Source organism: Mus musculus, chromosome 9 (genome assembly GCF_000001635.26).
Source record: "Mus musculus strain C57BL/6J chromosome 9, GRCm38.p6 C57BL/6J".
In the NCBI taxonomy this organism is placed as follows: Eukaryota; Metazoa; Chordata; class Mammalia; order Rodentia; family Muridae; genus Mus; species Mus musculus.
In genome coordinates, this window is record NC_000075.6 from 118,149,644 (window position 1) to 118,175,887 (window position 26,244).

Here is a 26,244-nt window from a genome sequence, read left to right on the forward strand (position 1 = left end):
CAAGGATGAACTTGGGAGTAGACGGCATAAAATTCCCGGAACAAAATGTCAAACTGTGCACAGTTTTCTGGGACAACTGTGTCTATACCCTATACTGTTTAAAAGGAGCCTGCGCCCCAACGGACGAAAAACAAATAACAAAAACTAGATGGTACAGAGATTGAAGAGATAATGGAAGTTGACACAAGGAACCCAACGCCCCTCACTGAGCACCAGAGCCCCAGCGAGCGGCAGATGAACGGCCTGTCGCGGAGAGTGGAAACCCAGCCGCCAGGCTAGGTGAGGCGCTAGCCGCGCATCCTCGGGGCACCTGACCGCCGGCGCCGGGTGGAGACCCGCGCCCAGGCCCTCACAACCACGCCGACCCCAGTACCTGCGGGGTCCAGCGCCATCTCGGAGGGCGGAGAAGCAGCAAGCCACTCACGCGCTAAGGGGCCGGGAGGGGAGGAGCCTGCGCTGGGCTGCGCGCGCAGCCGCCTGCTCGCCCGCAGCCTCGGGCGGGAGAGCCGGAGCGCGACCTCTGCAGTGAGAACTGGCCACGCCCACGTCCCTTGTTCCTACTTCCGGTTTGTTCTACGCCTGCGCCCGACTGCCCTCTCCCGGAATCCTGATGGAAAGGGGACGGGTTTCCGCAGGGAATGAGGGCGTGGCCACGCATGCTCTCCCAAGAGGCCGCCTCGTGTGTGCACTGCCTGGCTTTTCGAAGTAACACGTGGGCTTTGAGACTTAGGCCTCATATCTCAAAAGTACTGAATGACCCGGTCATTCAGTCCTTAGACCTTCTGTCTCTGTCGGGTTTCAGCCCCAGTCTTGAGTGCCAGAGGCAAAGAAATAAAAATAAAGCCCTTATTCCTGGGAGAAAAGCCACCTGCAGGAGTCCTGCACTGGAGACCTCTGTTTTGTGACATCCCCTGGGCGGACAGTCCAGTCTGGGTGGTGTTATGGATCTTGACACTGCTTGAAAGCTGTACTTTGTTGCTGACATAAGGGAAGGGTAACTTTCTGGGTGGCACTTAGGCCTGTTTCCGGTCTCTGAGCGACCTTCGGTTCTGAGTCGTGATCAGATCTCCATTTAATGAGCTCGAGCCTCCAAAGGGTGAGTAAGACCGGGGACAGATGTTTGGGAAAACATGGAGCAGCTGCCTCTTCCCTGCAAGGGATCCAAGGCTTTCCAAATGATCCTCTCGACACCTACCTGCAGACCTTCCCTGCTGCTGAGCCCGCCTGGTCAGTTGGCAGAAGAGAAATCACAGGCCTGGGAAAGTGTGTCTCTGCTCAGCAGGGCTCCCGTTTAAGGGCCTATTTGGAGATAACGCTCTCATTACAGCTGTCCGCTGAGGTGCCAAGGTGGAGAATTAAAGCTTCACTCAGCCGGGCAGGAAGGCGGTTCCTTTGCTTGTATGTTTTATAAATGTGCTGAGGAACACACGCGGAGAGTGCTGTGGAGGCCCTTTTTATTTTGCTGGAAGTGAACGATTTGTTAGATTAGGCAAATGCCGGTGTAGCTCCAGCTGACCACTGGATGTGTAACAGGGACACCTGAACATTTTAGAGACGGTGAGGTGAGTTACAGAAACAGAAGTCAGGCACCCAACATTCAAGTAATTAAACCACACATGCAAAACATATCTTGATAAAGGGAATAAGTTGGGTCTGCTCCAGTTAGAACTGGGTACAATCTCTCTAATCCTGTAGCCACACCTAGTGGCCTGCGACATGAAAATAATAAGTTCCAGTGGTTTTTCTGGACTTGAGTTTCATTTCCATGGTCATCTTAGGAACACACTCAAAACAGAACACATCCCAGAGACCCAGAGGGACCTCTTATATGGCTTCTGCCTTGACTGTCACTTGAAACATTATTGTTTGGTATTTTTTACTTAAAACAATTCACCTTTCAGAATATCTAAACAGTTGCTGCTTGCTTTTGCATAGTAATATTTTGGATTTTTTTTATTTTTCAGTGTTCCCTAAAATTGACTAACTAGACTTTCCGTACCACGAAAAGCAGAGCTATACACCTCGATGCCTGGTACTTAAACTAAATTCCCTTTCTCATACATCATCCTCATGGTAAACGGAATGCGTTGGGGAAAACATGTATAATCTTTACAAGTCACTCTTAAATACAATACACATCATTTTCAGGAGTTAAGTCTGAGGAAATTGTCCGGTTTGGGTAGAAGCTGAGAAAACTCCCTTCACAGACAGAAGCTTTAAAACGAAAGCTTGATGTTCTGAGCTCTCAGGGAGGCGGCCGGTTCGGGATCTGAACTGTTTAGCTATAGGGAGGTTGTACGACACTTTTGTAGGATGGAAACACAAAGTGAGGGGAGGGGAGCCACAGTGTGATCCAGTTGTATTTTGGCATTGTGGCTTAAATAAGGGGCTACCCATTGGAGACGGGACCATATCCAGGGCACCTGTTCAAGCTCCTTAATTCATTCTCCTAGACTTTAGTCCTGGGATGAGAGTGATAAGGGAACAAAGCTGCCTATGAACTTGTTTAACCCTCCCAGCGAGGTGAGCCACCATGTGGTTGCTGGGATTTGAACTCAGGACCTCAGGAAGAGCAGTCAGTGCTCTTAACCGCTGAGCCATCTCTCCAGCCCAAGCAGTGTTCTTCTACAGCTTCTGGATCAGTTTCTGCCTCCGAGTGGGTTCCTGCCTCAAGATCCTGCCCCGACCTGTCGCAGTAATGGAGTATGAACTAAGAGTTGTGTGGTAAAACCCCTTTCCTTGTGAGTTGCTTCTGGATATGGTGTTTTATCGTAGCAATCGAAACCCTAGCTAAGACAGAGGCCAAAGATGGAGGTCTGTGAGCAACTTCACAGGTGTGGGAATGCAAGGGCTGACTGGCAGAATGGAGCAGGAGGGCCTCTAAACCCACTGAAGAACTTGCAAAGCTTGAGTAGTTATGAGATCATACCAGAAGAACCCAGAGGCTATAACTTAAACATTAGGCCCAATGGTGTATGAACGTGTTGTCATAAGCAGTCTAGAACTTAGGCACTATTTGAAGGCTAAAAATAGCAAAACAGCATTGGAGTAAAAATTTTCTGAAGATTATTTCATATCCTTCTGTGTGTGTGTGTGTGTGTGTGTGTGTGTGTGTGTGTGTGTGTGTGTGCAGGCATATGCACACACACCCTAGCTAATGAGCATATCTTGCTAGGTTGAGTTACTAATGTAGTTCACAGGCTCAGAACTGGGGACTTTATCCCCTCCAGCAGCCAGCTTAGCACCTGTAGCACTGTGAGCACTGTGAGCCTTCAAAGGTTTTCAGGTCAGTAACGGCTTGCCTTCTCCAAGTTTCGTGGGCACAGTCTATGGTATCTTCAACAATAGGCTTTACCATCAAGTTCTGGTGGGTAACTAAGTATAATGTTGACAGCCTGTTTTGTTTTGTTTTGTTTTGTTTTGTTTTGTTTTGTTTTGTTTGGGGGGGTTTCTTGTGAACCACCCACCTAGCAACAACTTGAAGGGATGTTTCCCATACCTGGGTCTGAGCTTTTCGTTTGACTGTGGTGTCTAGGAGGAGCAGCAGCATCTTGTATAGAATAATAATTCCAGTTAAACTATCTCAAAATATGTATTACAAAGCTTATAAAATAGATTTCCACATTAACCAGCAAGTTCTGTCACTTTTAACTTACATGTAATAATTTACCTGTTCATTCATCTGGTAAAATAGGTAAGGGTCTCTGTTTAGCCTAAAAAACTGAAACTTACCACAGAAAGGGCATGTAGCTAGTAAGAGACAACTTGCAGCTACACAGGGCTACCTGGACAGAGCTCAACTCATTCCTTCTCAGCATTTTTTTATTTATGTATCACTCATATATGTACATACACATACACACACGTAATAAAAACAAATCTTTGTCCAGGTAAATGAGTTGTTATGCGAGGACATACTACTGCTGTATATTAATGGTCTAGACGATTCCATGATTTAACTTCCTAGTAAAATCCCACATAGAAGCGACCATGTTACTACTAACAGAGTTCTCTGAGTAGTAATTGGGCTTGGCTGCCCTGGATCCAAGTACAATCATACAGGAAGGCCTTTGGCATTGGCTTCTTTTGCCCAGCGTCAGAGCTGTGAGATTCATCTCTATTTCTCTGACTTCCAGTGTGGCATTTGGCAGTGATTTGTGCTCAGTTTCCTAACCTGCAAACTCAAAATGCAAGCCTGCGTGGATCATGGAGCCTTATAGATGGCCCCTTAGAAATCCTGACAGTTCTGTCTGGGTCTCATCATCCCACTCATAATTTAGAGCAGTTGTCACCATGAAATGTATTTTTTATGCCTTTTATTTTCCCATTTGGAAAACTGTTCTTCTTAGCTACCGTTACACTGTGTGTACTAACCCTTCTGAAGTTAATTACTCAGCAGTAGCCTGCCTCGGGACTAAAATCTAGGCACTAACATGCTTAACTCAGTACTCCATGTAACATGCATCAAGTGAACGGAGGAGATCTAGCAGTGTGCCCTCTCAGTTCAAGTGAGGCTGCAGGAGGGGTGCCAAGGGTCCGGGGAGGGGGTGGGGTGACAAAGTCACTTTTTTTGGCAGAAAGCTTCCTAGTCTATGCTTTGTTTGTCTTGTGCTTTGCTTTCTGGGTTGCCTTCTTTGGAACAGACCACAGTTTTCTCTTGGGTCAAAGATTTCAGTTCATTCTTTTAAGAGGAGGAGGAGGAGCCTGGTGTGGTGGTGCACGCCTTTAATCCCAGAACCCAGGAGGCAGAGGCAGGCAGATCTTTGTGAGCACTAGACCAGAAAGAGCTACAGAGCAAGCTCCAATTTAACCAGGGCTACAGAGTGAGACCCTACCTCAAAAGAAGGGGTGATGGGTGTCGTGTCGATCTAGCTCAGCAGCTAAGAGCATATGCTGTTTTGGCAAAGGACCCAAATTCACTCCCACCACCCACGTCTGGCAGCTCACAACTGCCTGTAACTGTAGCATCAGGGAAGCTGATGCCCCTTTGTAGCCTACCCTGGCAGCTGCTGACCTGCGCACACACCCTCACACACATACATATAATCTAAAATGGAAAAATGCATCTTTACAAATAATAATAATGTGGCTAGGGATGCGAGGCAGAGGCAGAGAACTTCAACAGTATTCACCAGGCTCTGGGTTCATGATTCCCAAGAAATAATAAAAATGATGCCGGTCTATTATGCTATAACACCAGCCTTCCTGGAGTGCTCCTCACACAGGCGAAGGGCCTTTCTCCTCCTCACAGGAGCTAAGAAGCCTGACAAAGAATAGCAATGCCTTTTGTTTTCATCTGACTCTGAGGTATCAGTGCAGTGACATGCTGTTTCAGAGGCCAGCTGTACTGAAAACATCCCAGGGGGGTTTGGTTCGTGTAGAGAAGATGAACCTGGTGAGCTGTACCGAATATCCTTTCACTGTTACTGTGAAAAGGGACAAATGACCCGAGTTCAACATTGATCGGCATCTCCCCCATATCAGAGGGCTTCTACCCCCCATGCCAAGCACCACACTGAGTCCTGGGAAAGTAGCGATGAATAAGATGATGCCCGAAGGGTCTCTGTTGTTCTCAAATACTCATAAAGACAAACATGCAAATAAATAAGAACATGTGATAGAAGATGGCATGTGAGCATAAAAAGGGGAGAAATCAATTTAACTCTAGGTGGGCTTGGATGGATGTTTATGTTTAAGTAGATCTTAAAGAACAATTAGGCATTGAACAGGAAAAAAAGTGGAAGCCTGTTTTGCAAACTGTAACTTTAATGTTTTAAAAACCTATTTTTAATGATGGCTTTTAAATGCTTTCACCTCCTTTGTAGATCACCACCCACCAGAGGTAATAGAAAAGAAAGGTTGTGGAGGAAGTGGACCTGTTTTAAAAAAATGTTCTTTAGAACAACTGCCATCTATGTTGTCTGGAAACCAACAGTTCAGTTTATGGGTTAGTAGCAACAGTAGCTCAATCTACTGGCCAACACTTCATGGATGTATCAGTAGTCCAGTTCCATAGAGTTGGGATAGCAACATGATCAACAGCGATGACACTACCTAGCAGAGATGGCCAAGCCTCAGCCTTGACTCGAGTCAACAAGAGGGACCAACAGAAATGCCAAGAAAATTTTTTGGCTATGCCTCTCTCAGTGAAGCAAAGATCAGCAAAGACGAACAACCATTGTATAGGTAGCTCTGTAAGAAAGCCTAAAATCATACAGAGTTCTTTTTGGTTTTTGTAGATCCGACAAGAAAGCCTAACGGATGGCGTCTTATTCGTTAGTCTTTATAACCCACATCCATGTAGTGGACTTCTGTGACCACCGTTCTGTGTGTGATAACAAATCTTTGTTGTCATTTTTACACACTTTGGAAGAAGGAACTTCAACTAAAGAATTTCCTCCATCATATTAGCCTGTGGGTATGTCTTGGGGGTATTTTCTTGATTTATAGCTAATGTAGGAGGGCCCAGCCCACTGTGGGCTACCTACCCTAGGCAGGTAGGCCCGTGCAGTATAAGACGGTATGAGCCTGGGAGCAAGCCAGTAAGCAGCATTTTTCTGTAGTTTCTGCTTCCAGTTCTTGCCTTTAGTTCCTGCATTGACTTTCCTCCATGATGAGCTGAAACCTCAAATCTGTCTACTCGATCAGATTTCTCACAATCTCAAAATCAAAGAAAACCTGTCTTCCTTCATTTGCCTTTGGTCATGGTGTTTATCAGAGTAACAGAACCCTACTGCCCAAGCTCTGCCTGGCACCCTTTCAGGCTCTCTGACCTTATGATATCTCCATCTTACGGTTCATGGCCTTCCATTCATTCGTCTCCCTGGCTTCTACATCCTATCAGGACAGGACAAGAACTTTGTCTAACCTAATTTGGCTCACTGGTTTCTGATTTTGAGACTAGCTATGCCTTCTAGAACTGTGGCTTATTCCGCTGTGGGGATGGTGCTCTGGGCCCCCGACTGAGACTTCCCTTTTCCTCGAAGCTCACCAGCAAACACTTCCCTCCTGGCTTCAGGTTATATCCCATCCTTTTTCCGTTCATCATCTGACTTGCAGAAGACAAAACGCATGACACCATGGTCTATATTTCTGCTTTAAAATGTTTGTTACTCTGAAATCAGAAAGGGGGCAAAGGGCTAGGCAGAAAAATAAATAAATAAAACTCAGACACAACCCATCTGTGAAATATTGCTAATGACAGCCTCCTCAGCTTACCATTAAGAGGGCATCACAGGCTGGATTTTCAGAGAAGATGAATAACGCAATTCTTCCTTAATTATCCCAGAAGTATTCCAATTATAGAAATTATTAGCCCTGAAAGATTATATATTCTGCTTACTTTCAGGGTGAAATATGCCTTGGATTTTCATATTATTTTTACTTTGAAGGTTGGGTTTCGGTATAAATGATTGCCTATAGCCTACATAAGCTAAATAGGTTTAAACCAACAAAGAAAACCTGTCAAGTTCTGATAAAACAGATGCAAGTGATAATGGCTATGCCAGCATGTCAAGCTTCAAATTAAAAGTTGTAATTATGCTTGGGCCCAGTAAATTGACTTTGAGAGAAATCGCTTACACCTGATAGTGATGGTACTCACATGAGCAGAGGAGTTCTGTTCAGCGTCTACCAGATCAGACGTCTCAGAATCTATCATTTCACATACTCACTAACAAACCAGAAGATAGCACTTGTCCTAATAGACCTTATTCTTTAAAGCTAATTTTGGAATGTTGGCCCATTGGTCTCTTTGTTTTAGAGTATGACATCATTTCAGTTTTACAAGCACAGCAATGCTGCTTTCCACCACTAGGGACCAAGCAGCTTTTGAGATACTATTTTTTAATGGGGAAAACTCATAATTTACTATGTTGTTCTCAATATTAAAGAAGATCAGTTTGGAAACCTAGGCAGTGCATGGCTAGCATTTGGTGCCCAGAACATGTTAGATGGCCTATAGCTGCCGTTGTGAGCTTTGAATGCAAGTACCATGGACTTCTGTGGATTGAATCTTTTTTTTCCCATACTTTAGATTTATTAGATATTTTCTTTCTTTACATTTCAAATGATATCCCCTTTCCTAGTTTCTCCTCTGAAAATCCCCTATCCCCTCCCTCCTCCTGCTCCCCAACCCACCCACTCCTGCTTCCCTGCCCTGGCATTCCCCTATACTTGGGCATAGAGCCTTCACAGGACCAAGGGCCTCTCCTCCCACTGATGACCAATTAGGCCATTCTCTGTTACATATGCAGCTAGAGCCATGAGTCCCACCATGTGTTTTCTTTGATTGGTGGTTTAGTCCAAGGGAGCACTGGGGGTGCTGGTTAGTTCATATTGTTGTTCCTTCTATGGGGCTGCAAACCCCTTCAGCTCCTTGGGTACTTTCTCCAGTTCCTTCATTGGGGATCCTGTGTTCCATCTAATGGATGACTGTGAGCATCCACTTCTGTATTTGTCAAGCACTGGCAGAGCCTCTCAGGAGACAGCTGTATCAGGCTCCTGTCAGCAAGCTCTTGTTGGCACCTGCAATCGTGTCTGGGTTTGGTGGTTGTTTATGGGCTGGATGCCCAGGTGGGGCAGCCTCTGGATGGTCCTTCCTTCAGTAAGAAACATAAGTGGTCATAACCATACCTTTGGTCAAGGAAATACTTTTCTCCTTAGAGTGTTCGAAGTAGAACACTAGATGTGGTAAACATCCCATCACGTGCTATCCACGCTCTAGGTCTTTGGGGAAGAGCTGGCCAAGGGCACAGCCCCAGGGACTTGCATTTTCCAGTGGAAAGCAGGCTCAGACTCACAAGATGGTGTTCACTGTCAAGAGCTTAAGCAGTAAGACATCAGACTGACCCCTTTTTGACTGTGACGGCCTGTCCTTTCCCAGTATTTTTAGCCTCTATGTAGCACCTGACCCTCTTGTTCACTTTTGCTGTTTTTGTTTTGAATCCTATCCCCACTTTGGACTAAACTGAAACCATACTCACTTATGTCTCCTACTAATTCATCGTTTTCTCTCTGACTAGTGTTTTTCCAGTTTTGAATCCTTGACCAGAGAACTCAGGTCTCCAGTGTAGTCTTTTTCTTATACATCCATTTTCAGGATTGGCTCACAGCTGCTGCATTTTATGAGTTCTGATTTCTCTCTCAAGTTTCAAGTCTGCATCTCCAGCCTCATTCTGATACTTAGGGCTGCTAAGTAGCTTATTGGATAGTCACAGGCCTGAAAGACACAGCTCTCTCTCATAATGAGCATCCTACATAGCCAAGGACAGGAACAGTACGGCTCTACATATTGATCAAGTGAATGAAAGACCAGAGTCACGTCTCTAGCCTTAGAGTCATGACATCATGAACTGCCCAGAATGTCAGAAGTGCTCTCTGCACCTGATCCTGGAGTGCTGAATCTTACAAGTGTTCCGTCCACATAAGGCTTTCTGATAAGGAGCAAGGACATGCCATTGTCTCCTCTTGTAAGAACTGATCCAAATAGGCATGTCAGTCACTGAAACCGGTCAACATCCCTTGGGAAAGCTGTTTGTTCTAGAGCCTTAAAAGTAATATAAAGCCTGCCTCAGATCAACACGAAGATCTCTTCAGCCATTTTTCATTCTTACCCCTCGAGAGTATGCCCTGCATCTTCATCAAATGATCCTGTTAGCCTTTGTCCATTCTCAACTCATGAAAGTGTGTTCTCTAACAGTGGCATTCATTGCCCGCTCTTACACATAGTAGGTTTGTGCTAATTAATGGTCTCTATGGCCACCTTCCACTCTCCTCCCTTTAGTCTCAGGCTCTGTGGGCCTCATTTGAATTGTTTCAGTGGAGACCATGAGGGCCGAGGAGTTGCAGAGAGAATCCAGACCAAGATCTCTCAAACAAGACCTTAAACTCAGCACACTAGGTAAAGAATTTAATTCCTCTCAGTACTGGAAGAACTTAACTGTTGTGAGTGTAAATCATCTTTGAACCTAAGTCCTCCACTTGACTCCCCAAACCGTACTGAGTAATTTCTCCTACTATAGGTCCTTCTCCCTACAGCCAGCCAAACCGTACTGAGTAATTTCTCCTACTATAGCTCCTTCTCCCTACAGCCAGCAAGCAGTTCAGAGCCTCTCTCATACTCAAGAAGTTTGCAGTGATCGGAAAGCTGGACATTTTCTCAATCTAACAGCAACCAAACTTTTTGCCAGAAATAAGTAATGGGCAAAGAATGGACAGTGATTAATCAAGTCATTTCTTGCTTTGATAAGATAACCCAAAGCTCTAGTGGGGGAGGGTCACTTACTAGTTTCAGTTAAGTTTAAATCTATAAGTTAGGTGTCTATTAAGTATAAGTCAGATGTCTATTAAATGTCACTTGATAAGAGTTTTTTGGGGTCTTGGCTTTGGTTTTGGAAACAAGGTCTTATCTAGCCCAGGCTGTCCTCCAGTTCCATGTAATCAGAGAGTAACCTTGAACTTCTGACCCTTCTATCTTCGCCTGCTGGGTGGTGCAATTACAGGCACCATCACCGAGCCTAGTTTATCTGGTGCTGGGAATTGAGCCAGGGCTTCCTGCCTGTGAGGCAAGCGCTGTACAACTGCATCTCTGCCCCACATGGTGACTGACTGTACTAAGGACTAAGGGACTTTTCATGTTTCCCAGACATTTTACTGATATAAAACATCATTTATAACAAAATATATGATGTGTGATTAATTGTTTTTCATACGTTTTAATAGATTATTTCATCAAGATGCCAACTGGAAGATCATTATAATGTACTTTTTTTATGCTATACTTTGTGACTTTTAATGAATTACTTGAGAAAGGATAGAGAGATTATTGTCAGTGATATAATAAAATTCCTTCTTGCCACAAATGGTTATTTATAGAATCAAAGCTTCTGAAAACCTTCTAAAAAGAGTCAATATTGAAATATAACCTATCCTCAGTATTTATTCTAGAAATTAGTAATGTTTATCCACAGACACCTAAACAAGCCTGTGAGAGGAGGAGGGGCTGTGCCGAAGCGCTGACCTTAGGAGAGCTTGGCTTTCCTCAGCGATCACTTATGTTTGTTTTCTAAGTATTTTGAACATATAATCTATCTGTGTTTTTCCACTGCCTCTATGGTAAGGCATGGGCAACAGGAAATGAATCTGCATGATGTTATTTAATACTTAGATCATTGGCTACAGGAGACAAAACTCTCAACCTCTGTGCATGTTTTTGCTGTGGGAAATAGGGCAGTTAGGGAAAATAATATATATTAAGATAAATATCTTAAAAGATAAAATTTGTGAGAAACATGGATAGAAATACAAATTCAAGGACAAAGGGATAAAAGAAATAACCACTAGAGAAGAACTTTTTCATCTTTGTTCATTTATTGGTTTTTGAGACAGGGTTTCACTGTGTAGCCCTGGCTGGCCTGGTACTCACTATGTAGACCAAGCTGGCATCAGGCTCACAGAGATCCACCTGCCTCTGGCTCCTGAGTGCTGAAATTAAAGGTATGTGCCACCTCACTGGGCATGTTCATATTTTTTTAAGATGGTGATAACAAATATCGACTCTTTCTTATGACTTATATCAATTGGGATGCCTTCATAGCAGGGCACATCTAGAGGAATATTCTATAGGGTTTTTCCTGCCCCAGTACTTATGTTATATTTTTCATTTTCAGTTACTTAAATTTTCGCCAGATAATTTTGTGCCAACTTAAAAATACATACAAAAAATATATTTATATTCCCAAATACATAACCATATTTCAGAAACTTCACTTAGGAAAATCACTTTAGTACATATCAGAGTGAGCAGAAGGCAACAAAGCTAGGAACAATAGCAGCAGCTAGTTCCGTGTGGAGATGCTCGGGACCAGGCAGCAACTGCTCAGACCGGAGTAAGCCTGGGCACGAGAACGATTAACTCCTTTGCTATAGAATGAGACAGATAGACTGGAGGGTGAGAGCAGAGCCTAAGGATGCGTGTGCCCTCATCCATCTATGTGTGTGTGGAAACCAAGCCAGAAGAGGTTGGGATCAAAGTTTAACTTGGCAGCCTTATTAATATATCACAGAAGATCTGTGGAACTGGATGCAGAGTCTAGGTGAGATTGCCCAAGAGATGCAGAGCCTGGCATGGAACCAAATGAAGGTGATGTTTTTGAAAGGAAGTCCTGCGCCGAGCCAGCACTGCTGAAAAGTGAAAGAGATGGGAAAGACCTGGGCCTAGGTGGCTACAGTGCAGAAATGGAGGCAGAAGCCGTGTTGAAGTAGCATTGAATACAATTTAATAACAACTATAAGGTTGAGTATGTACCACTATGTAAACTATTGCTAAGTAATATATCTTCATTTCCTATTTAGCAAGGAAATATGTGAGGAATTTATTAATTGAATGTGGTGTCTTGATGCTTTGAATGACCAATTTTTTCCATGAAAGTATAACTTTGTAAGCACACCATAGCATTAGTAATAGTGTCAGGCCTTGGAGCTTTCCTCTGAGACGCCAACAAGCAGCTGACTGAGACAGCCACAGATACTTACACCCCACCATTGGACTGATTGAACCCCTGTGGTTAAACTAGGAAAAGACTAGAAGAAGCTGAGGAGGAGAGCGACCCCATAGGAAAACCCGAAGGCTCAACTAACCCAGATCCCCTGAGATCTCTCAGACACTGAGCCACCAACCAGACAGCATACTCGAGCTGGTCCTAAGCCCCTGACACATATACAGCAGAGGACTGCCTGGTCTGGCCTCAGTGGGAAAAGACACACCTAACCCTCAAAAGATTTGAGGTCCCAGGCAGTGGGGAGGCCTGGTGGTGGGCAGGGGGCAGGGTGGGGGGGGGGACATCCTCTTGGAAATGAGGGAGAGGAGGAATAGGAATTTTTTTTAAAAGTATAGCTTTGTAGTAACTATGCTTAGTCAGTAGATGAAGATGCCTAGTTAGTATAAAGCATTGCAGAGCAGGATAATGAAACATTCATAAAGCCAGGTTTCAGAGCATGCAGGGGGGGGGGAGTTCAAACATCCTTGAAATACACTACTGGAGGTCAAAGGTGTATGTGCCAGTAACAGACGTCCATTTCCCTTTAAGAAACAAATATTAGTAAATATTTTTCTTCTAGAGGCTTCTGTTTTTTTTCTGCTGCTTGATTCTTTTTTTTTCTTGTTTTTTTTTTGTTGTTGTTGTTGTTTATTTGTTTGTTTGTTGAGGCAGGGTCTCAGCCCGGGATGCCCTCCAACTTACTACATAGCTGAGATGCCTTGAAACTCCTGATGCTCTTGCCCCTGCCTTTGGGCATATGCTGCTGTGCGCAGCCCTCCTTGAGGCCTGTGAGGAACTCTCTGTGGAAATGGCCTGAAGCCTCAGAGGCTGGACCTGCTTTCCTCCAATGACATCATCGCTTTTCCCCCCAATCATTTATTTAAGAGGAAAACACACAGCTAATTTTTTTTTTAATTACAAAATCATGAAGATAGTGGCCTATCTCCCATTTTGGAGTTTTGCACATCAGATAATCTACAGGGAACTTGCCACGCTAGACAGTGTGTTGAATTTCCTATTTGGATCAGTTTGTATTTAAAACGGGACTAATGAAGTCCAGAGGGAAAGCTAACTGGCTATTCACTCAAATGTGATTCTCTTTTCTAGGCTTCTCCTTGCCTGTGGTCTTGAACTGTACCCCCTCTCTCCCTTCTTAACCTCTTGAGTGTAAAATGCATAATTAGAAAGGAGTCTAAAATCACCTTCATTCTCTTTGGAGGAGTTGTGTAATTAAAAAGTTGAGAATCTGCTCAGATGTTTGAGGAGCACGGATTATACTGAACAATCCACCCTTAAAAATTAAATAGAATGTTATAATCATAAATAGCTCTGCCTTGCAGTCATCTCTGTAATTCTATCTAACATTCATATTGTCGTTTGATTAGTTAATCATCCATTTTCAAAGGTGTGAATGTGTCTTCACACTTCTGCTAAGACAGTGTTAACTATGAAACTATAGATAGCAATAGAGATTAATTATCCATTGCACAAGTCCCCACACCTTGTGCTTACCAGATAGAGGAAGAGACTGCACATCCTAACTCAGGTGTGATTTCAAAAAACGGGGGAAAATGCTTGGTCAAATGAGTTCAAGGAGTGCTTCAGATCGACGTGCCTTTAAATGTTAACTGCTTTACACGTTTAATTCTATTTCATAAAACAATGGAGTAGGTCTGTGCAAGTCTTCAGCTGTGTGTCACTGAATGGAAGGAGACGGTCTGTGGACGTGCCAGTCTTTGTTGGAATTAGAAAACAGAACAGAAACTTGATCAGATTTTAACAATTTCTCTAGCTTCAGTAGAGCAAAGCCAGAAATTGGGAGCTCACCCTCTGAAATATTAATTAAATAAGTAAGCATATGTCTAAAAGTCAGGTAACTCAAAATAACAATCACAGTCATTGGAGAGCTGGCAATCATTATAGCTATAATAAGCTCTCTCCAATTGGCTTTTGATTTCCCCAATGATGAACTCTGTTAATTTAGAATCTGGCTCACTGAGTCTCAGGGGACCTGACTTTTCTGTCTCAATGAATTAGTGTTGATGTGTGGGGTAGCATGCCAGAAGAGAAGAATTGAGGGCAGAGCGTGGTAATGCATGCCTGCCTGCAGTCCCAGCACTTGGAAGGTACAAGAGGATCAGGAGTTCAAGACCAGCCTTGGATACATAGCATGTTGGAGGCCAGCCTGGAATATGTGAGCTCCTGTCTCAAAGGAAGAAAGGGGGGAATGGATGAAGATGAGGACTTTAACCACCTTCATTCAGATAAGCTCAGCTATGTTATCCATCATGAAAGTATGAATTTCTAGGCCATCTTTAGCTTTGGTCCTACACTAACACTGTGGGATTGATCCCTGAGATGCTACCAGTATTATTTTAAGCCAAATACTACCTGAACTAAAATGTCCTCAAACCATGTCTCCTTCGTGTCAGTGTTTTCTCCCCACTGAAGCTACTCGGGTACAATTATTCTCCTGCTGTGATGTCACATGGACTTGAGAACTCTGAGCAGATCTTCCCTGTATTCTGTTGTAAACACATAGCCCCAAATTGCTGCTTTTCTCTTGGTTTGGGTGTGATACTGGGTGCTTCAATGCTAAGCAACTAGGTTTTATAGAAGCAGGAAAATGAAATAAGACCAAAGAGTGGTCGGGTACATGAAACGTTATCTAAAAACAACACCAAAGAATCCAGTGGTTGGAAGAAGGAAGCTAACATTCGAATATTTTGAACTACTCTGTGAGGAGCACCTATATGACATCATTGCAGATGGCCAGTCAACATATTTAATTACTCTTCCCTAGTCTGAGTTTGTAACTCCATGCTCATGAGTTGGATGGCCATCATCTATTAGAAGGACCCCATAGGTCAAAATGCCCATGACCTTAGGACATGTTAGCTTTCAGGCATATCATGAGCTCATCAGACACCTGAGAAGGCTTAGGCCAGCAGTATCACTGATATGTCCAGAGCCTCAAATAAGGAAAGTTGGCTTTGTTGAAATACGATCAAGGCCAATGCAGAGGCTCATGTCTATTAGAGATTCCAGAAAAGGCAGTCTTCATCTTCACTGGGCATGCCTCTGGAAAGAGGGAAGTACCACACCCCCATGCACTTACTCCGACCCCCTACTTGTCCAGCAAGACGCCTACAAAGGAGCGAGCACTAAAGAGTGGAAGAGGCGTGGGTGTGGGGGCTGGGATGTCTGTCCTGAAACGGACCTTGAGGTTCAGAGGACCAGCCCCAGAAGTAGAGCAGCATCACTGAGCCCCAAAGGACAAACTTTGAATTGTGCCCAGTGCAGTCAGTGTCTTCAGGCCCTCTAATATGGGACAAAACGAAAATATGTTTAAGTTGCCCTAAATCATAGTTTGTTCCAAAACCTGATTCTCTGGAGTATTGGAGATGACTTTTCTTCTGTTTCCGTGGTTCTGGGAGTGGAACTCAAGACCTTAGGAAGGACAGGCAAGTTTCTTCCACTGAGCCCACTTCTAGCCCTAAAGCTTATCATAGGCTGGCAGGCAACTCAGAAATCCTCTTGCCTCCTCATCTTCAGAGCATTTATTGCTGCCCGTGTCACTGTAGCTAGCTTTACTCTTTGTAGTAGTGTGAGCCAGAGAACACCTTGTAGATGGCATAAATCTCCATTGCATCCCTGTGTTTGGACCATTCTCCAGAATAATACTGACACCTGCTAGAATTGTGTGAAGACTTAAAAGTGAAAATCAGGGTGGTCCTGAAGTGAACTCACATGCATCAATGTCCTTCCAGATCACTGTTCACCACCTACAAATACAATTTACCTACACAGTCATCTGTCAAGCTACAGTCTTTCAGACACTGATGAACCGCCATGTGTGGCAATTCTCAGAATGTACTACCTCATGAGGCCAAACCCATTTCTCAGAGCAGATCCCTTTGTTAAATGACACTTGGCTGTGTCTGAGGGCCAATGACAAAATCAAATCAGCTCAGTTAGTAGATCTCAGTTCTCTCTGTTTTGTTGTTATTGTGTGCTACAAATAACCCCAGCTCTCAGAGACAGGCAGAGGAGCTCTGTGAGTTTGAGGCCAGCCTAATCTCCAGAGCTAGTTCTAGGACAGCCAAGCCGAGGTTACACAGAGAAATCCTGTCTTGAAAAAAAAAAAAGCAAAACAAAATCTTCCTATATGAATAATGACAAGCATCATCACATATTCATGTTTATATGTGTGTGGGTTTAACATATTATTGTACTTTAACTAAGTGCTGTATTTCGTCATCTGAATTTAATCACCACATCAAAGTAAAATAAAACCATCAATTTAATCATATCTAAATATTATTTTCACCACTTAAAAGATGAAGAAAGTGAATTTCAGAAATCTCCAGTAAGTTACTTGTATCAGCTAAAAAGTGGGGCTGAAAGCCGGGCGTGGTGGCGCACGCCTTTAATCCCAGCACTCGGGAGGCAGAGGCAGGCGGATTTCTGAGTTCAAGGCCAGCCTGGTCTACAAAGTGAGTTCCAGGACAGCCAGGGCTATACAGAGAAACCCTGTCTTGAAAAACCAAAAAAAAAAAAAAAAAAAAAAAGTGGGGCTGAGAGACAGTGTGGTTGTGTGTGCCTGTGATGACAACACTCGAGGAGTAGGCATAGTAAGGTCGGATGTTCAAGATCACCCTCAGCCACATACAGAATGAGTTAGAAGTCAGCCTGGGGTACATGAGACCCTGTCTCATCAAAAACTAAAGTAAATGTGGAGCATTCTCACTTGTGATTGGATGGGGGAACACAGCGACACTGTGCCTTATGTAGTGTGCCACCTTGTACCATGAATGATAACAAAGCCTCTGAGGACTGTGCCCTAGGAAGCCACGCCTTCTTGTTCCTTCCCTGCAGCCCATTCATAGCAAATAGAACACAGAAGAATGGTGCTCACTAAGTCTTCAAGACTAGGCTAGCTTAGTAACTGCTGCTTGCTTTACTAGAACACTCTTTGGAGTCTTGGTGCACTGGCTCCGTCAGAGGTCCTGTGAATACTGTCTGAAGGTATTGTTTTGGTGGGTTTTTTTTTGTTTTGTTTTGTTTTTTTGAGATGAGGTCTCATGTACCCCAGGCTAGTCTCAAACTCACATTGCAGCCAAGGATAGCTTTAAACTCCTGATCCTTACACCTCTATCTCCTGAGTTGCAAATACATGCTACCATATGTCCAGTTTATATGGTATTGTTTTTGTGCAAGCTTTTCAAGGACTCTGCCAACAAAGCTACATGTCTTGTCCCTTGATAGAGTTTTTGTGCAGATAGGGTATATAGAAAGAGGTTTCTCCTTAACAACAACAATAAAACATGCACACTTGACTTTGGCATTGGGAGCCTTAAGGAAATAAGTGAAAGTACAACATTTGATCTTCCTGTTTATTAAGCACACGACAAAGACAGAGACAGAGAATTATATAGATAATGAGATACCGAAACAGACACTAGAAAGAAAAAGTTTTATCTTCAAGCCTATGAAGTCAAGATTTTCTATTTCCTCTAAATTTGACTCACAACCTCACAGTTGCTTTCTCTTTCAACTTTTTCTTGAAGTTAAGAAGTCATGGTTAGAAGAAGCCACCAGCTGGCACTGTCTACACTTTGTGTGTGCACCTCTACAGCCAAGTCTCCGAGTGCTTTAAGTCGCCGTTGCTTCTGTTCCCTAGGTTACCACAGACAGCCGCGCTGCCAAACTATGCCACAAATGACAAAGGTGCCCTTTTCATCCTCCTCAAACAGAACCCTCCTCAGCATTGTGCTGACCCTTATCACCACTGTCAATGGCCTCTTGGGTCTGTTGTGCTCTTGTTTAGAATTCCCTTAAGGCTCCCAGTGCCAGCATCAAGTGTGCATGGCTGCATTGGTTCCCTGAAGCTGCTGTGGTGTCCTCAGAGTGATTATAGTGTCAAAAATGGGCAAGCTTCCCTAAGGGAGGTTCCAGGTGTTGCTAGGCAAAGAGCTACCGGGCCGACAGTTCCCTGCTGAAGGCTTCCAGTCCTTCAAGAAGGGTCTTCACCGTTGGAATCATTCACAGAAAGTGTTTAAAGGGATTCTCACAACAAAGCTGCCTTATACTGATTTGTGGTAAACCCCAGTGAACAAAGGCCACACACACTTTTCTTTTTGAGATGCGTCTTTCAGAATCTGAGCCTGCTATGGGATAGCAATTGAAAAGTTCCCAAAGCCTTTCTGCTCAACATTTTAGAGAACCCAACAAAGGATTGACGAGAACATGAGGGAGGAGTTTGCCCTAACACTCCAGCAGCTGCAGATAACCAGTACACGGTGATCGAGACATGTCCCAGTCACTATAGACAGCATGTCCTGTGGCCTTGGAAAGCAGCCCTCTCAGGCTTTGCTAAACTGTAAGTGACCTGCAACTGTGATGTGCAAGCCATAGGGGGGACACTTCCTCTGGTGGAACAGAGAAGTCTTGTGATTGGTGCAGATCTCAGTCCTTCATCTGTTGAAGCAGGGCTGTGCCATGACTGATACCAACACCTTCTAGTTCCTCCTTTCTGGCTGTGTAAGGAGGCTGTTGTCACCTTTACAGTAAGCTACACGCATGACGCTCTGGTGTACTGCCCTCTAGTGTTGTAACATTAGACCCGCGGACAAGCTTCTCTGGACTGATCTTCCTCACTCTAGAAGAGGAGTTGGACCATGAAGAAGATGGGACAGAAATGTCAGTAGAGTGGTCACAGTGGTATAAGCCAGAGCTTCACTTGTGGCGCCCTTCAGATCAGAACAGCGTAGATCGTTCCACGTCTTTGTACATTAGCTAAGAGCGAACTGCATTTTTGCGACTGTGATTCCCAGTACAAATCACACGACGTAATGGGGTTTACAAGCTTTGTCCTCATGCATCAGGCATCTGCTCCTGATGTCTCACGTTTGACTCTCCTCCACACTGGAATCTATTGCTTTTCCTTGTCCCCTTCATCATCCTTCCATGTCAGCATTTCCCAAACCAAGCTTCAAATCACAGACTTAACAATTCATAAGCAATCAGAGCCATGCTTTACATACAAGCACCTGCTGGTACTGTGCAAACTGTATAGCAACGTCACTCTCACAACTAGAAGATGTTACCTTGCCTTATAGATTAAATTATATTCCATTTAAAAATAGGCAACTTAAGCTTCTTTCTTCCTTTTTTCTTCTTCTGCCCAAGACAAGTTCACTGCACCTCGCATGTTCCAAATTTAAACCTAACACCTAGATAAAAAAAAAAAAAACTGACAAACAGGAAATGACTAAAGGGAGCGGCTCTTCCTATCACGTTTGGGACCATCAAAGCAGACCCTTTTCATCGACATGGGTTTTGATTGGGGTAAGAAAGGGCCAGACAGGCACAGCGTCAATCACATTTATCTTGATCTAGTCATACTAGAATCAACTGGGTCAATACAGTCTCCTCTAGTTCTCGCTTTACAATTTGGTGGGTGGAATTCTTGACTGAGATTTGGTTTAGATCATTTCCCTCTTGTGTCTTTTGCCTGCAGACTTAGAAAGCCAGCAGTAACTAATGATGAAGTGCAATGTCTTCCTGTAAGACCTTCTGCCTGAACTTCATTGAAGAATAATGGCATCTTCCTCTTCCTTCATCCCTTAACACAGGAGCCCATCGAGTGTCCACATGCACAGAGGAGTCACTTGTCCGCTGACAGCCATGGCTTTGCAGTAAACGCCAAGGCATAGATGCTTCCATCCCGTAAGCAAGAGCGAGACCTGGAAATAGCCAGAGACCTAGGTGTGAAGTACAGGCTGTTCTGTTGGTAACAGAAAGGCATCTCTGCATCTCCTTCTTAATTAATGTCCCTTCTTGTTATAGAAATAAATCTTATGCTTGTGTGAAACTCATACTGTAGAGGAGTCCTCCTGCCCTTACTCTGGCTTTAACTCCTTCCCACACAAAGTAACCTACTTCATTTGCAGTCCAGGAGAGATCCTTCAGTTTTGCTGCATTTCTCAATTAAGTACAGTATGCATCAGGCAGCAGATTTTCTGTACCAATGAAGTTACACTTTGCACATTGTTCTAGAAAACACATCACACAATGAGATGGTTATCTCATTTGTCACTTGTCTGTGTCTTTAAACAATTTAAAGTAAAACGCTTGTGGTTCATCTTTACCTCTTACAAATAATCGAAAATAAAATGCTACACATGGTGTCAAAAGCCCTTTGACCTGCTTGGAATTTCACTCCTCATCCTCAAAAATCTCTTGGGAGCATGCATGGGCAGTGAGATAGCCCAGTGTGTGGTTGTGTGTGGGCAGTGAGATAGCCCAGTGTGGTGGTGTGTGGGCAGTGAGATAGCCCAGTGTGTGGTGGTGTGTGGGCAGTGAGATAGCCCAGTGTGTGGTGGTGTGTGGGCAGTGAGATAGCCTAGTGTGTGGTGGTGTGTGGGCAGTGAGATAGCCCAGTGTGTGGTGGTGTGTGGGCAGTGAAATAGCCCAGTGTGTGGTGGTGTGTGGGCAGTGAGATAGCCCAGTGTGTGGTAGAGCTTGCCTAGAAACATGATGGTCTGAATTTGACTCCATGTGGTATAAAGTGAGAACCAACTCCCACAACCTGTCTATGACCTCAACATGTATCATGGTAGAGTAAATGCGAGCACACATACACATATGTGTACATAATCAATCAATAAAACAATCAATAAATGTTAAAAAGTTAAGAAGTCTTTGGGTCACCATTGTTAGCTACTTTGTAAATAAATATACTAATACTTTATATTTCCTTGTCACTATGTTACAAATCATAACAAGTCATGACTTTAAACTGGGTCTCACTGGATATCATATTCTACCATGTTTTTTAAACCAAAAGTTCATTACATAGACCAGTATGTTTAGTTAATTTATAAACTTATATCTATTCTTTAGATGAAATTTTAGTACATTTTATTTAGTTTTTTCTTTATTAATGTTTACATTGTCTATTTTCATAATTATAAGTAATGGTTGATACAAACACTTGTGTAACATAGTTCCTTGTAATAATAATTTTACAAAACATTAGTCATGCTAACATTTAAGTATGTGCATATAAATGTTTATGAATTTAACTAGTAAACCAGGCTGTGTAGGTTTTACTGCTGTGAAGAGACACCATGACCAAGGCAAGGCAACTCTTATGAAAGAAAACATTTAACTGGGGCTGGCTTACAGTTCAGAGGTTCATTCCATTATCATCATGGCAGGAAGCATGGCAGAATCCAGGCAGACATGGTGCTGCAGAAGGAGCCGAGAGTTCTACATCTTAGTCTGAAGGCAGCCAGAAAGAAACTATCATCTGCAATGGGCAGAACCTAAACATAAGGGACCACAAAGCCCACATACACAGTGACAGACATCCTTCAACAAGGCCACACCTCCTAATAGTGCCATACCCTATGACCAAGCATTCAAGCTCATGAGTCTATGGGAGCCATATTTTTTCAAACTGCCACACCACTCTCAAAGTCAACGTAAATGGATGGAACTTTTTGACTATATTTGACAAACCATAATTCTTTATCTTGTATAGCAGCAGTGTAAGTTAGTGAGAAGCAGAGTCTCTGCATATAAGTGCCATTATATGCAGATGCATATAATTTGGGTTGTTTGTTTTGTTTTTTGAGACACAGTCTCACCAAGAGTCTTGACTGGCCTCAGACACAGAGATCTGCTTGCCTCTGTCACCAGGCCCAGACTATTTACACCTTTTCTGGCTTATATATACTTTTTTGTTTTAATAAATACCACTGAAAATTACCTTGAGCATGTACAGACTGATGAGCAGCCCATGTTATATGGACTTTACTAAAATGTTTTTTAAGTACCATATCTTCTATGCACAGCATATACAGTTATATAGGCAACACTTTTAGTGTATTGATAGAAATCCCCATGTTGTGCTATAAACTTCATAAAGTTTATGTAGACAGGAAAGCAAGATGTAGTATTGGTCTTTCTTTGCCACAAATGATAGAGGTGTGCAACAGATGTAAACTTTATAATGCATGCCTCGAAGCAGGAATTGCTTCAGAATACTCGGTGTGTATCTTATTAGGGTTTCTATTGCCGTGACAAAACACAATGAATAAAAGCAACATGGGAAGGGAAGGATTTTAGTTCAGTTACAGTTCCATATAAGAGAAGGAAGTCAGGACACAAACTCAAGCAGGGCAGGAACCTGGTGGCAAGAGTGTCCCCACCCACAATGGTTAAGGCTCCTCCAGATGAATGGCCACTCTAGAAAATGCCCTAAAGTCTTGTCTTCAGCCAGCTCATCTGGGGACATTTTCTCAGTTGAGGCTCTAGTGACTCTCGCTTGAGTCAATGTGACATAAAAGCAGCCAACACAACAGGTAAGAGAAGGATTTACTCTCTGCTCTTGGTGGCAGCTTTAATTTTGGGAGAAGGCAAGATTACATTGGATCTTTATAAGCTCTGGTAACATTTAAAGTGTGTCTCAATTTTATGGAAGATTAAAAATGGCCACAAGTTATTTAATGCCACTCCCACTGAATCTGGGCTAGCCTGTGAGTGCATGGACATAAAGACAGTGGTAGAAATGACATGTCAGTCTTAGATCTAGCCCGTCAGAAGGCTGGCAGCTTTAACCTTGTTCTCCAGCAACACCTGAGTCTCCAAGTGGCAGCCTGATAATCATGCTGGGAAATGACAAAGAAGACACAGTGAGCACACCCCTCTGGCTGTCACAGCCAAGGCCCCAGGCATGTACAGAATACACGTGTCTTGAGTATTTCAGATCAACTTCGAGACTAAGTGAACACCACCTAGCAACCCTGCCCAAAGCCTGACCCAGAAAATAGTGAAATGCACCGAACTTGTTTACGCTTTAAACCAGCAAATTCTGGAATAATTTCCCATGCAGTGCTAGGTAATGGGAACAAAAACTAACATCTGAAGATGGTTTAAAAAGAGAAAAATTGGCAGTTTCAGTTTAGGGGTTCTCAAGATGAGAGCATTTGCCTTATTATTCTGTGCAGTGTGAACCCTTCGGTGACTACAGCACTGCACCCTCTCACATGTACCTTTGCTGTGTCAGCATACTATTTTCAGAGTGAAAAATAAATCCTCATGTAAATCATCCCAAAATAAACCATGCCCGAGATAACTCAGCTGCTCTCCTCCCTCCCACCCAGCATCTCCCCACAATAAGCTTAGTGTCTCAATGTCGCAGGGAGCAGAAAGGGAAGATCACAGAGCCTACCAGCCTAGCTCCGAGTTTAGAGACTCTTTCTCAAAGGAGCAAGGCAGAGGATGATGGAGCCAAACACCCAAGGTCCTCCTCGGTCACACACACGGGCACTCACACGGGCACACATCTTAGAGCTTGGAATTTCCTTTCAAGATAATTATCATGTTTTTTAACTGAAACAAGAAAAAGACATGACCAGGAAAATGGGACAAAGGAAGCAAGGAAGGAAATTCCGTATTATTTCTCAATGTTATGATCATTAACTTCCAATGGCTTTGTATAATCCAGAGGTGGTATTCTATGGGCTATTAATATGACTCTATATGTAGCATTAGCTTTCCCTCTCAGTGTCCCTCCCTCCCTCTCTCCCTTCCTTTCCTCCTTCCTTCTTTTCTGTCAGGACTTTTAAAAGATTTAATGTTGATTGCCTGTGTTTTAAGAAAAAAAAATTTTTACTTAATTGATATATATTAATAATACATTTGTATAGAGTATGGCACACACACTTTCATAAAGCGAACACAGATGCACACGCTATGCTTTTAAAGATAACCGTGCATTTAGTAGCATCCTATCAGGCACATTGCCTTGAAGAGAGAGCACACTGTATGTGTGTGGATATCTTTGACATTTGAAAATGGAGCAGAACCTATGTGAAGCAGGAGATCAGGAGCTAACACAGCCATCTGCAATTCAGTGCAAAGAGAGGTGTTACCAGATTTAATGTACACACGGTAAACAGTTGAGCAGTGTAGGCAAAGCTCAGAGGCTCATAAAGAACAAAGCGTAATTTATATTTAAGCCACATAAGCAACACTGCACTTTACAATGAAGATATGTTCATTCCCACTAATACAGTCCATTGCAAGATGCTCAGGAATGGAACCTGCCACCACCAGGATTCAATTTTCATGGCATTAGTCTGAGCCCAAGAAGAGAAATATGTATAATTTTACATTTAGCTATGCTCCTGTCTAATATACTGACATCATATCCTAATGTCTCCCATAGGGAGAGGGACATGTCAAAACTAGACCTGGGCTGGAAAGGTGGCTCAGTTGGTAAGGGACTTGCCACTGCAATCCTCAGAATGCCCATGCAAAAAGAAAGAAATGGAAAAAAATATATATCATGACTACAGTTCAGCCCCGTAGCAGCAAAGCTAGGCAGATCTCTGGGGTTTATGGGTCACTTTACCTAAATTGGCAAGCTCTGGGTCAACAAAGTAGACCACTCCTGCAGAAGGCACCTGAGGTTAACCTCTGGCCTACACACCCAAACATGAACACACTCATGAGCATGCACACACACAGATACACACAGACAGACAAAAGCACACACAGACAGAGACAGACAGACAGAGTGTTTTTTGCCTGCACCTTCTGTATGTAATTAAGTTTCCCTGGAATTATTGCAGAGATGTCTCTGGATAGATGTCATCCTTTCTGTTCTGGTGGCAAATACCACCGTGCTTTTGCCCCTTCTGAAAAGGGACTTATTGATACAGATTTCCGGATGTTTTTTTCTAGTTGGTTTTATTTGACATCACCAGCTTGGGCCATTTGCCTAAGGGGCAGGCAGATATAGTATATGTGATTAACAAAGAAATGTTCTTTCTCTTTCACACCTTCTTTTCAAAGAGCAGGATTGAAAGTTGAGACCCTCCTAGGGATGTGGGTAAAACAGACTCTGAAATCCACAGTCCTCTGGGGAAGAAAATGGACGTTACTAAACAAATCAGAAGGAAGCAGCTTTGGGAAAGATGATGTTCTACTGGCAAATGGACCCTGAAACAATGTGGAGTAGTTTACCTGGGAGAGGAAGTCAGGAAATGCTGTGGCAATGGGCAAGTGGGACGAGCTAAGCCACTCACAAAGGGCACTCTCCAAATCTGCTTGCTGGAGCTGAGATGCACCTAGTAGCTTGCCTGCCATGCCTCTCATAAACTGGGTGTGGTGGCACAGGTCTGTAATCCCAGGAGTCAAGAAGTGGAAGAAGGAGGTTCAAGGTCATCTTTGTCTACAGAAGGAGCTGGAATACCTATGACCTTGTCTTAAAATCAAGGCATCCTCATCTAGCTGATGAATGTGAGTTCACTGGATACACAGCCTAGAGCTGAGGGTCAGTGTAGACATTTTCTAACCCAATTGTGAAGAAGTCACAGCGGGTACCTGCCAACTCTCATCAACTGTTGGCTGAAGGCCATTCCCACCGGCATTCACCCCCACCACTTCCAACCTTCCCTAAAGTCAGGCCTTCAGAAAGCCCTCAAGCAGAGTCACCAGGCACAGGACACAGAGGAATAAAGACAGAATACAGAAGCTGACGGCATCTGCTACTGCCGGCAGCTTTGCTACATCCATAATTTCATCTTCAAAGTTTTAGAACATCAGTGCCAGCCCCCAGACAAATCTAAAATGAATGTTGCCTTCAAACTACTCATCTCATAAACACTAACAGTTGTTCCAGCCCAGG

The 26,244-nt window shown here is 43.5% G+C and overlaps 1 protein-coding gene and 1 long non-coding RNA gene across 4 annotated transcripts in view; one reads left to right on the plus strand and one right to left on the minus strand.

Moving 5' to 3' along the window:
* Positions 1-553, minus strand: part of Cmc1 (COX assembly mitochondrial protein 1) — an 86,214-nt gene extending 85,661 nt beyond the window's left edge. The window contains exon 1 of one of the 3 annotated variants that reach the window (XM_030244530.1): positions 374-454. Coding sequence is in view for 1 of the 3 variants with exons in the window: in NM_026442.3 (NP_080718.1) it covers positions 374-392 (19 nt within the window). In the remaining 2 variants the exon portion in view is untranslated. Of the gene's footprint in view, positions 1-373 lie in introns of all 3 variants that reach the window. The other 2 variants (XM_011242996.3, NM_026442.3) reach the window with 2 other exon arrangements.
* A 34-nt stretch (positions 554-587) lies between these two features.
* Gm17399 (predicted gene, 17399) lies at positions 588-20,739 on the plus strand. Its single transcript, NR_155294.1, has 2 exons — positions 588-1,096; positions 20,062-20,739. It is a non-coding gene; the product is annotated as a predicted gene, 17399 (long non-coding RNA).
* The last annotated feature ends 5,505 nt before the right edge of the window (positions 20,740-26,244 follow it).